The sequence below is a fragment of the Rattus norvegicus genome, chromosome 7, assembly GCF_036323735.1.
Source record: "Rattus norvegicus strain BN/NHsdMcwi chromosome 7, GRCr8, whole genome shotgun sequence".
NCBI lineage: Eukaryota > Metazoa > Chordata > Mammalia > Rodentia > Muridae > Rattus > Rattus norvegicus.
In genome coordinates, this window is record NC_086025.1 from 44,304,635 (window position 1) to 44,316,855 (window position 12,221).

At 40.5% G+C, this 12,221-nt stretch overlaps 1 protein-coding gene across 5 annotated transcripts in view; it reads right to left on the reverse strand.

Moving 5' to 3' along the window:
• Positions 1–12,221, reverse strand: part of Acss3 (acyl-CoA synthetase short-chain family member 3) — a 208,983-nt gene that overhangs the window by 176,910 nt on the left and 19,852 nt on the right. For all 5 annotated transcript variants that reach the window (NM_001414941.1, XM_039079107.2, XM_006241303.5 and 2 more), the window contains exon 2: positions 4,441–4,585. In NM_001414941.1, coding sequence (NP_001401870.1) covers positions 4,441–4,585 — 145 coding nt within the window. The remainder of the gene's footprint in view (positions 1–4,440; positions 4,586–12,221) is intronic.

The following is a 12,221-nucleotide window of genomic DNA, read 5'->3' on the forward strand; positions in this document are numbered from 1 at the left end:
TATGGTCAATTTTGGAGAAGGTACCATGAGGTGCTGAGAAAAAGTTATATTCTTTATTTTAGGATGAAATGTTCCATAAATATCTGTTAAACCATGTGGTTCATAACTTCTGTTAGTTTCTCGGTCTCTGTTTAGTTTCTGTTTCCATGATCTGTCCATTGATGACAGTGGAGTGTTGAAATATCCCAGTATTTTGTGTAAAGTGCAATGTGTACTTTGAGCTTTAGTAAGGTTTCTCTTATGGATGTAGGTGCCCTTGCATTTGGAGCATAGATATTCAGGATTGAGAGTTCATCTTGGTGAATTTTTCCTTTGATGTATATAAAGTGTCCTTCCTTATCTGCTTTGATGGCTTTTGGTTGAAAGTCTATTGTATTTGATAAAAGAATGGCTACTCCTGATTGTTTCTTTGAACCATTTGCTTGGATAATTGTTTACAGCCTTTCATTTACTCTGAGGTAGTGTCTGTCTTTATAACTGAGGTGTGTTTTGTGTATGCTGCAAAATGTTGGGTCCTCTTTAAGTACCCAATCTTAGTCTATGTCTTTTTATTGTGGAATTGAGTCCATTGATGTTAAGAGATATTAAGGAATAGAGATTGTTGCTTCCTGTTATTTTTGTCATTAGAGGTGGAATTATGTTTGTGTGTCTCTCTGGAGTTTATTGCAAGGAGATTACTTTCTTGCTTTTTCTATGGGGTAGTTTCCCTCTTTGTGTTGGAGTTTTCCATCTATTATCCTTGTAGGACTGGATTTGTGGGAAGATATTGTGCAAATTTGGTTTTGTCATGGAATATCTTGGTTTCTCCATCTTTGATAATTGAGAGTTTTGCTGGATATCGTAGCCTGGGTTGGCATTTGTGTTCTCTTACAGTCAGCATTACATCTGCCCATGATCCTCTGACTTTCATAGTCTCTGGTGAGAAGTCTGGTGTAATTCTGATAAGTCTGCCCTTATACGTTACTTGACTTTTTCCCTTACTGTTTTTCATATTATTTCTTTGTTTTGTGCATTTGGTGTTTTGACTATTATGGGACAGGAGGAATTTCTTTTCTGGTCCAATCTATTTGGAGTCTGTAGGCTTCTTGTATGTTTATGGGCATCTCTTTCTTTAGGATAGGGAAGTTTTCTTCTATAATTTTATTGAAGATATTTGCTGGAACTTTAAGTTGGGAGTCTTTGCTCTCTGTTATACCTATCATCCTTTCCTTTGATCTTCTCACTGTGTCCTAGATTTCCTGGATGTTTTGGGCTAGGAGCTTTTTGCATTTTACATTATCTTTGATGGTTGTGTTGATGTTTTCTGTTTTCTATGGTATCTTCTGCCCCTGAGATTCTCTCTTCCATCTCTTGTATTCTGTTGATGATGCATCTATGACTCCTGATCTCTTTCCTAGGTTTTCCATCTCCAGGATTGTCTTCTTTGTGCTTTCTTTTTTTTTTTTATCTTTATTAACTTGGGTATTTCTTATTTACATTTCGATTGTTATTCTCTTTCCCGGTTTCTGGACCAACATCCCCCTAACCCCTCTCCCTCCCCTTCTCTATGGGATTTTCCCTCCCCATCCTCCCCCCATTACCGCTCTCCCCCTTTCTTTATTGTTTCTATTTCCATTTTTAAATCCTGAATGGTATTATTCAATTCCTTCACCCTTTTGGTTGTATTTTCCTGTAATTCTTTTTTTTTTTTTTGGTTCTTTTTTTCGGAGCTGGGGACCGAACCCAGGGCCTTGCGCTTCCTAGGTAAGCGCTCTACCACTGAGCTAAATCCCCAGCCCCTTTCCTGTAATTCTTTAAAGGATTTTTGTGTTTCTTCCTGAGTAGCATCTACTTGTTTACTTGTGTTGTCCTGTATTTCTTTAAGGGAGTTATTTATGTCCTACTTAAAGTCCTCTATCATCATCATCACGAGATGTGAATTTAAATCCAAATCTTGCTTTTCTGGTGTGTTGGGATATCCAGTATTTGCTTTGGTAGGAGAACTGGGCTCTGATAATGCCAAGTAGTCTTGGTTCCTGTTGCTTAGGTCCCTGTGCTTGCCTCTCACAATCAGGTTGTCTCTGTTGTTAGCTTGTCTTGCTGTCTCTGACAGTGACTTGACCCTCCTCTCAGCCTGTGTGTCAGCACTCCTGTAGACCTGTTTTCTTTCAGCCAGATCTGCAAACAGACAGCTGCCCCTGAAGCCTACAGGGGGATAGCTTGGAGCAGGAGAGTAGGTCTTACCTCTGCTTTCAGGTGTGTCAGAGCTCCAGGTGACTGCCTTTCAGTTATAAGAACTGGCAGAAACCAGAAGGTTCCTGTCAGTGACTGCTCATAAGTTACTGTATCTAGCAGGCACTAGGATGATTCCTCTTGGGTCAGGTATGTGAACAGAAGTGGCAGTCTTCCCTGAGCTCTCAGGGTTGTCCACACTTTTAAGCCCACCTCTCTCCCCCAAAGTCATTGTTTTTAATAGCTGAGTAATACTTTATTGTGTAAATGTACCACATTTTCTGTATCCATTCCTCCATTGAAGGACATTTATGCATGCTTTAATAATAGCAGAAAGGATAGTTTCATCCATTTATGAACAACATGATTCACCTAAGACTATATGTAAAGAAAAAGTGCAACCAAGATATAAACGCTAAGAGCTTCAAAGGCACAAATGTTGAGGAAATGGATGAGAGTTTGTTCACAGTAATGTCTGAATATATAAAGTACTTGCAGCACAAGGCTGAAAATCTGAGTTAGGGTCCCCAGCAACCACTTACAAGCTGGCTATGTGAGCACATGTCCTGCCTGTGACCTAGCACTGGGAGGAAGGACACAAGGCAAATCCCAGGAGCTGACTAACCAACAAATCTAGCGAGAGCAGAGATCTTCAGGATCAGCAGGAGACCCTGTCTCAAAAACATAGGAGAGTAACAAAGGAAGACACCCAAATCAACATCAGGCCTCCAAAATGCATATGCACCTACACTACTATGTGCATACACTTACATATACCACATATGAGGAGAAAGAGGGAAGTGAGAAGGAAGAAGAGGAAATGTATGAATGGCTAAGAATATTAGGAAATGAATATTAGATCATGAGTAGGAAATGAGATTGTGTCTTGTCCACCATGGAAATCTGGATTTTACTCTCCAATTAACAGTATGATAAAAATATATTTTAATTAAAATATATTTACATCACTTCTTCCCATTTGATTCTTCCGTCAAGCCTCTCCAATCAATCAGTAGAAGAGCTGACCCCCAGAGTCAGACTCTTTGCCAGCTACATAGCTGATCAAAGATTATTATCCAGAATATACACAGAACTCACAAACAAAGAGGTGGGAAAATGAACTACCCAGTTAAAAATGGGCTACTGAACTCAACAGAAAGTTTGCAAGGGAAGAAATAAAAATAGCCAAGAAAGAAATTTAAAAGTGTTCAACATCCTTAGTAATTAGACGAATGAAAATTAAAACTGCCTTAAAATTTTAAAGAAAGAGAGAAAGAAAATATATATGATAATATGGCATGAGCAGTGCTACATGAGATAAGGACACTATTAATCATATAAAAATAAGGAATAACGTCTTTTTTCCGATCTTCTTTTTTAATTAGGTATTTTACATATTTACATTTCAAATATTATCCCCTTTCCCTGTTCCCCCTTATCCCATACCCCCTCCCCCTGCTTCTATAAGGATGCTCCCTCTCCCACCCACCCACTCCCACCTCAACATCCTGGCATTCCCCTACACTGAGGAAATGAGCCTTCACAGGACCAAGGGCTTCTCCTTCTATTGATGCCAGACAATGCCATCCTCTCCTACATATGCAGCTGGAGCCATGGGATCCCCCATGTGTATTCTTTGGTTGATGGTTTAGTCCCTGGGAGCTCTTGGGGTGGGGAGGTCTGGTTGGCTGATACTATTGTTTTTTCTATGGGGTTGCAAACCCCTTCAGCTCCTTCGGTCCTTTCTCTAACTCCTCCATGGGATCCCCGTGCTCAGTCTGATGTTTAACTGCAAGCATCCTCATCTGTATCAGTAAGGCTCGGGTAGAGCCTTTCAGCAGACATCCATATCAGGCTCCTGTCAGCAAGTTCTTCTTGGCATCAGCAATAGTGACTGGGTTTGGTGGCTGCATGTGGGATGGATCCCCAGGTGGGGCACAGTAGTGGCAATGGCAATGAAGAGCAAGGGCAAGAAAAACGTTTAAAATTGTCCTAAGCATTTGGCTACTTATCCCAGTTAAAACAAGTACCCTTCACTACTATAAAATAGGAATCATGGAATTAAGAGAAAAAAATATATCATTTGTTCACATACAAATCAGTGATAAGTTAAAAAATTATAAAAAAAATGCTAAGGCCTATAGTTAAGATGGCTGTGTAGTGACAACAAACCCTATCTACATAACTTCTATATAATAACCAATATGGAGAGAAAGTTCATGACATTACCTGCTCCAAGACTTCCTTATAGGAGATAGTTGCTTTGGTGTCTGTAACGGGACTGTCATAGATGATAGCGATCTTATCCCCTTGGCCATTTTCGATGTGCCGATCAATAGCATTGTAACAAATGTTGAGCATCCCTTCCACAAACCTAAAACACCATGGAAAGAAAAACGAATGATTCTTTTCACAATCTAGATTTCGTTTAACTACTTTGCTACATATCTCGCTGCCAGAGATTTCCTTAAGTCGGTGTTCTCTACAGCACTCCGTGTCAGGAAATGAGAGTGGTAAAACACATATTTAAAAATGACACCCAGAGAACATTTTCACTTGAATAAATATGGACTTATATTAACGTATAACAGAAAAAATACACTTTGCACTTTCAACTGACAGCTTTGTGGATATTATTGCGAAGGATGAAAGTGGAGTCTACAGCACCTGAGTAATAGATTTTAGAGAGGCAAAATGAATCCTATGTAAGTGAGGTGCAGAGGCATTAAAGATTATGAATAGAAAAATGGCAGACATATGGTGGAATTCCTGCTAACTCTTACAAATAGACAAGCACTAGCAAAAGCAGTTCTTTGAATATATCATCATCGTTAGCTTCAATTGTCGACACACATTGAGAAATAGAGACCCCTCCCTGACAGATTGTTTCCATCAGAATATGGACTGTCTCGTGTACATGTTGGTAGAAGCATTTCTTAAAAGTGTTAATTAACAGTACTATGTCCAACCCAGTGCAGACTATAACATCCCTGATCAAATGGACATGAACTATGGTTTGAATATGCTTGGCCCATGGGAAGTGACACTATTAAGAGGAAATGTGTGTCCCTGTGGGGAAGGGCTTTGACTTCTCTATGCTCAAGCTCTGTCCAGTGTGGAAACAGAGACCCTCCTTCTGGTTGCCTGCAGAAGATAGTCTCCTCTGGATGGCTGCCTTGGGATCAAGGTGTAGAAGTCAAGGCTCTTCCGGCCCCAACTCGGCCTGCATGCTTCCATGCTTTCACCATGATGTCAATGGACTAAATCTCTGAAATCATAAATTTGATTGGGGGTGATCTACACCCAATCAAATGTTTTCCTTTATAAAAATTGCCTTGGTTGTGGTATCTCTTCACAGCCATGGAAACCTAACTAAGAGAGCAAGCAAGGGAAACCAAGCTAATGAGCAGAATTCTTCCATGTCTCTGCTGCAGTGCTGGCCTGCGAGTTCCTGCCTTGAGTCTCTTCATGATGGACTATAACCTGCCCCCAAATAAGCCATTTTCACAGGCCACACAGGCCAGTGAGTCAGGTAGGTGATCTTCAGACTTTCACTAATCCTTGCCACCTCAAAACCCAGTCTCTGGGACTCTGTGGCAGACTATAAACTGTGGCTTCTCTCTGCTCTCAATCCCAGGGGATTAAGCAGATCCCTGTTGTCATATCCTGGTTCCTTCCCTCCAGGGGACTCCTTCAGACATCCTCTTCTAGCCCATCTCCTTCCCTAAATGAAACTTCCAATAGCAAAAAACAGTCAAACCAAGTACCCCACCACCACCACCATCCCCTTGTTCACACCTACCAGAACCTCAGAAACATGCTCTACCAGGCAATACACAGCCAATGCAATACCCTATGAGCCAGAGAGAGCAACAGTGACCCAGGAAAGGGCTACCAATTTAACAAAAGCAAGTTCAGATATCCATTTAAAAATGGGTATTTTCTTAAATTCAGTCAGGAAACACTTCATATCTATACTTCACGCTAATGCAAACCAACTGCAAGCATTTCCAAAACTCGACATCTGTATTTCTGAACTAGTACTCGCCGCATTGTATTAACCAGTGCTCCTCCACCCGTACAGTTTCCGTTGTTATACTATCAACTACCTGAGAGCTGACGTCATGTCACCATACTGATCCAACAATCTCCTGTGTGCTTTCCATACATTATCCACTCTGTGAGTAGCTGACCAGTGAGTGAGTTAAAATGTTAGTAACTCTTCAAGGACAATGTCATGAAGGATCCAGGTACATTTATTCTCCCCTTTAAAAAAAATCAATAGAAGAGTGACCTAGGAATGTTAGGAATGGCAGAAAGCCATGTTTGAAATCAAAATATTTAGACATCTCGACTGGAATCAGTGTCGTGACATTATGTTTACTCATCACTTATAAATAATGCTGCTTCCTACTCTCCAGCTCACCGACTCACCTATTTCCCAGATGCATTCAGCCCTGCTGGAGTCAGCCCATTCAGCAGCGTGTTTGGTTTTTCTTTTTTGCTTCTTTTTTTCTATTTTGACATTTCACAATTCTACTTTTCTTTCTCTTTAATTTGTGGTAGACTTCCACCTCCTTCAGATGTGTTGAGAATGATTTGAGGCATTTTTAATGGTGGCTGCTTTAAAATCCTTGTTAGAGGAGTCCAGTACCACCTAAATGCCATATCTATTTCATCATCTTTGTCATGCATGCCGACATTTCCCTGGTCTTCTGTAGAATAACAGGTTTTGAGTATACCTTGGACATCATGGATTCGTTGTTATATCTCTCTGTGGTTTATTTAAATATAAAATTTTAATCTCCGGTTTACTTCTGACACAGTGCAGTTGGATACGGAGGCATTTCGTCCTCAGCCTAGGGCTAAGTTCTGGTGATTATTAGGGTTCCTTGATGCCCCTGGGGAATGAGCTTGGGTGAAATTTCAACTTTCAAACGTATCCTCATTGTCCATCCTCAACGAGAAGGTGACTGTTTCTACATTACTCTTTCTCGTGTGACCTTCTTAGTCTAACCAGAATAAAGGTTCTAACCAGCTCACAGACTTATCAGACATCAGTAGAGAAAGAAGCTCTATTGGGTTGTTTCCTTACAGCCTAGTCACACACCCCCCCCAAAAAATAGGTCCCTAGGTCCCTAGGCACTCTACTCTGCTTTTCCTGGTGAGGACTCTGTTAGAACCAATGTTTTCTGTACTGTTGGAAAAGATTAGGACACTTATCATTTAGCATTTTCTGTACAGGCAGGCTTTCTATTTTCTGCTTTTTTTCCCCAAGAGAGAAGTGTTAGTTGTAGTTCAGTTTTCAATGTATGTTCTGTAGTCCTTCTATGTTGTCAGCTTCTCCAGCCAACAGATTATGCTATAGAAGGACAAAGAAAATCATTCCCATGCCACTCTTAATGTCTTGCGTTCTTAGCTGGTTACTCTCATTTGTCAGACATCTTCCTATTTGGACTTGAATTATAAAGTTCTAGATTCATCATTGTATTTAACCTAAAGAAGAAGGTGAAGTGTGTTTTCTACTTAAAATCAAAACCAGAAGTCCCTCATTTTTTTATTTAATCTGTATTCTTCGGCCAATTCTTGACATGCATAGACCCATTAAAACAACAAAAGGGCAGTGAGATGGCTCAGAGAGTAAAAATCCCAGTAACCTTTAACCTCGTGCACACATGCGCAAAGCAGTGCTATGTCTGTAACTATAGCACTCAAAAGTGGAAGTTCAAGGGGAAAACTATAGGACTGTCCAGAAGCTCATGGGCCAGCAAGCCTGGAATAAGCAGAAATAAGTTAGACTCTGCCTCATAAACCACATGGAGGGACTAAAGATATAGCTTCGTTTGTAGAGTGCTTGCCTAACATGAACAAGGCTGTTAGTTTGATCCCCAACATGGCATTCTAGTGTCATTCCAGAACCCCGGTGGTGCAAACAGTACTCTTAGAAGATTAAGTTCAACCTTGATTTCACATTGAGTTCAAACCATCAGGCCCACATGAGATCCTGTCTTGTAAACATAAATAAGGTGAAAAAAGAGAGCAATTTCCTAAAAGCCATTATATGACTTCCGACATGTGTGTTCTCACATGCACAAACGTACACACACACACACACACACACACACACACACACACACTAAATTTGGATTTTTTTGCCCATTATTTCTAAAGTTTGAATAGCTTAATATTCACAATGCTATAACTTTATACTTTCTTCTTTTAAGACTGTGCCTAAAGAAATCTAGGGCAAACACAATGCCCTCTGGAGAACTTAGGAAGAAAATCCAGAAGAAGACGGGCTTGTAAGCAATGCGGCTGAACTGTGTTGCAGGAGTGAGCAGGGCAGCGTGGCTCTGAGGAGCAGCACAAATTGGTCAAACACAGAGATGGATGCACTGTCCATGGCTGGATCAAGTGAACTGTGAGGGACTTCTCGGCTCCAAAATCTGATTACTCTACCATGCCAAGATGTTTATTTCTCTTTAAATCAAATCACTTCAGTAAAGGTCAATTGAAAAGCTGCATGCTGTCTCGCTACTGCCACTTCCAAATCCACGGGTAGCTTTTAAATGAGAGTCTCTCCCATTTATAAGAAATAACTAATACTCCAAAGTTACACTTTGCAGAATTCTGTTTCTCTTTCAGAGTGGAAACGAGGCTCATCGCAAAGACGGTGTGTTACTTTGACACTGCATTTAGGACTGCACCTTGAGCTTTCCCAAACGTCTGACATTTTTTTATAAAATGTGTTGAATGAGGACATGATATTCTATCCAATCACTAGTCAATGTTAAAGATAAATTTGTAGCTGAAAATTGCCTTTCATGATTTTTTTCTATTTTTTATTAATTATTATATTTGTTTACATTTCAAATGTTATCCCCTTCCCAGTCTCCCCTCCATAAATCCTCAGTCCATCCCCCTCCCCTTGGCCTTTGAGCGGGTGCTCCCTATCCCATCCACTCCCACCTCACTCCTCTAAGATCCCCCTTCTCTGGGGCATTCAGCTTTCTCAAGACCAAGTTCCTCCCCTCCCATTGATGCCATGTTCTTTTTTCCCTGTGTTCAAGACATTTTGTTAAGTAAATTTTCATTTATTATTTAGGTATTTTAAAGTATATAATTCTAGCCCTAAAGATACTGTCCTTTCAATGAATAGGAAATAGAAAACATTTAAATTGTAGCATTAATTATCCTGCTACAGAAAGAGGAGTTGAGCAAATATAAACTCTGTGTCTCAACTCCATGACACCATCCTATTTTATAAGAACAAAACAAGGTATCGCTCCACAATGTAGCCTATAGAATTCTAGTCAGTAGCTTTCCTTTACCGCCCATTCATATCTCACTAAAGGCCCAGGTACCCTACAAGTTACCCTACGGAGACAGGAGTTCTCAGGCACCATAGCTATTTATCAAGTACTCAACACAATAATCACAGCAGAGGAGTGACATTAAAATTCCCTTTTTCATAATAATTAATTATGAAACTAGGCCTACAGAAAATTTCAAGTTATAGAAAATTTCAAGTAGCCACTGCCTGGATAGGAAAAGAGATCCAGCTGGGAATCAATCCCTGAATTAAACAACAAAAAAGTATTGATGACCTTTGGGAGATGACTCTAGATAGAGGAAGGACTGAGTTTTCTGACCCATGAATGTGGATGGGATGGTATAGGATAGGAACTGGAGGAGACACTGAGGCTCTGATATTAAGGATGCTTAAGAAACTGGGCTGGGCTGGCTTCTCTTCAGAGTGTACAAGTCTGTTACCTGGTTTCCAGCAAAAGAAATGGAAAGCTTAATTCTAAGGAGAGAGAAACTGAGAATTAATGCGATGGATGTTTTTAGTGGCCAAGCTGAATGATATGAGAATTTAAATAGGACAAAGATCAGGTTCTGCTTGGGAAGGTCAAGTACTTTAGTACTGGGTGCTTATTTAACCTTTGTGGCCTGCTAGATTACCAACTTCCGACAGCCAGAGGCCTGTGATAACCCGCTCCTGGCACAGGGCAAATGCTCAACACTTATTTTTAAGGAAACTCTGCAAGCGTGAATGAGCAGAAGTCAATAGTACTCTTCCGACACATTAACACCAATAAGAAGAGAGTGCCCTGAGTTAAAGTTTCCTGTTCAACAGAAACAACGACACAGCTCTAAAGACTACTATTACACATGAACAGAGAATGCATTAAGCCCTTCTGAGAGAGCATCATGTTGCTGTATTCACACAGTGACATCCTATCTAAATTGCAGGCACTTGGCTTTGGGCAGAAGCAACTGGCTGTTCCAGGAAACCCTCCAAATTGGGTAATTGCTTACTTGCTGCCGAGTAACAGCCTTATGTTAATCTAACCACTAGGGATATTGGTTTTTTTTTTTTCTTTTTGTGGAATTGTTTGGAAAGAGCTTCTCTTTGAAGGACAATTAGTTTGACAAAGAAACTCAGTGCAAGTAGGGGGATGGTCTGTATTCCTCCAAATCCTTTTCCATTGTATTCTCAGAGCCTATCACCTAAGTTCCGAGCATGGACCACACCGCTTTGGGATGAAAGGACATCACATACACCCACACCCCAGCCAGACCATATCCGATGGAAGGTGAATGAATTGGCAATGGCAGGAAATGCATCCCAAGGCGAAAAGAATAGAAAGAAAGGCTTTCCGGAAATCAATACCTGTGATCTGACCCGAATCCACTGGCAGTAAGGAGAAAAGGCATGAATGGATGATCTTCAAGATTCTCAGGTGGTGAGTCATGCCTGACCGTAAACTCAGAGAAGACAAAGGTGAAGACACAGTTGATCCTGGTTCTTTTGCATTCTACAAGTCAATGCAGGAACAACAGAGAATTCAAGTGAAGAGAAAGAAGATTTGCTTCAATGTGGAAGAGAGACGTTATAGGTAACTTGATATTAAGAGTCAAAAATAAATAGTAAGAGCAAATATAATTAAATTCTAAATTATGTGTTTATTAAAATAAGCCATATGTCATAAACCAAGTGTACATAGTAAAGTAAGGGCAAGCAAACCTCTCCCTGCAGCCAGTCTTCCCGTGATAATGTGTATAATAAATTAGGAACAGGGTCCTCCCCATATTGACTCAGAAAATAAAAAGTCATGAGGTCATGGAGGGGCAGATTGCAAAATTGAACATGCTAATTTTTAAGAGAAAACTACAACTTATGATGCCACAGAGATTCCAAGCTGGCACCCTACAAGAAATTGCAGAATAATCCCAAGGAGTGAAAAGGGGTCTGTGGCGACACATGTTCATCGATACCGATGTGTGTTTGTTGGGAGAGGAAGAAGATGCCTGCCAGCATTTAATCCAATTGATAGCAAGAATCATGAAGGAATGAAGGATGAAGGAGAGAATGGGGAACTAGAAGAGGAGAAAAACAATCACGGTGGCATCAGGTAGGAACCCAACTCGTTTACTTGTTACTATGACATTCTTTTTTTTTTTTTTTGGTTCTTTTTTTCGGAGCTGGGGACCGAACCCAGGGCCTTGCGCTTCCTAGGTAAGCGCTCTACCACTGAGCTAAATCCCCAGCCCCTACTATGACATTCTTAAGAGCTAGGAGTGAAGAGCAGGGCAGATATACAGAGAAGAAAATAAATGTCCTACTGAGTAACGTGCTGTCTCCTAGTATTGCTTGCTGTCGAAAGTTATGTGAATGGAGCTGTTAGAGTCAGTGAGAGCCCTGGAAATGAAAGCCAATAGCGGAGACGTAACAGAAATGAGTGGAAACAAAAGAGTTTCTCCATATGTCCACACTGGGAAAAGAAACAGAGAGATCCAGGGATTACTTCCCACAAATCCATGATTTGGGGTCATGATATAAGGTTGCATTTTAAATACAGAACAGTCTGAGTTGAGGTGTAGTCTTTTTCATGGTTGATCCACCATTGATTCAGCTCTAATCTCTTTTAAAGTTGATCTCACAGATGCTCAAAAGTATGCGAAATCTCTTTCGGAGAAAAGACTTACATGCTAACTAGACCCAG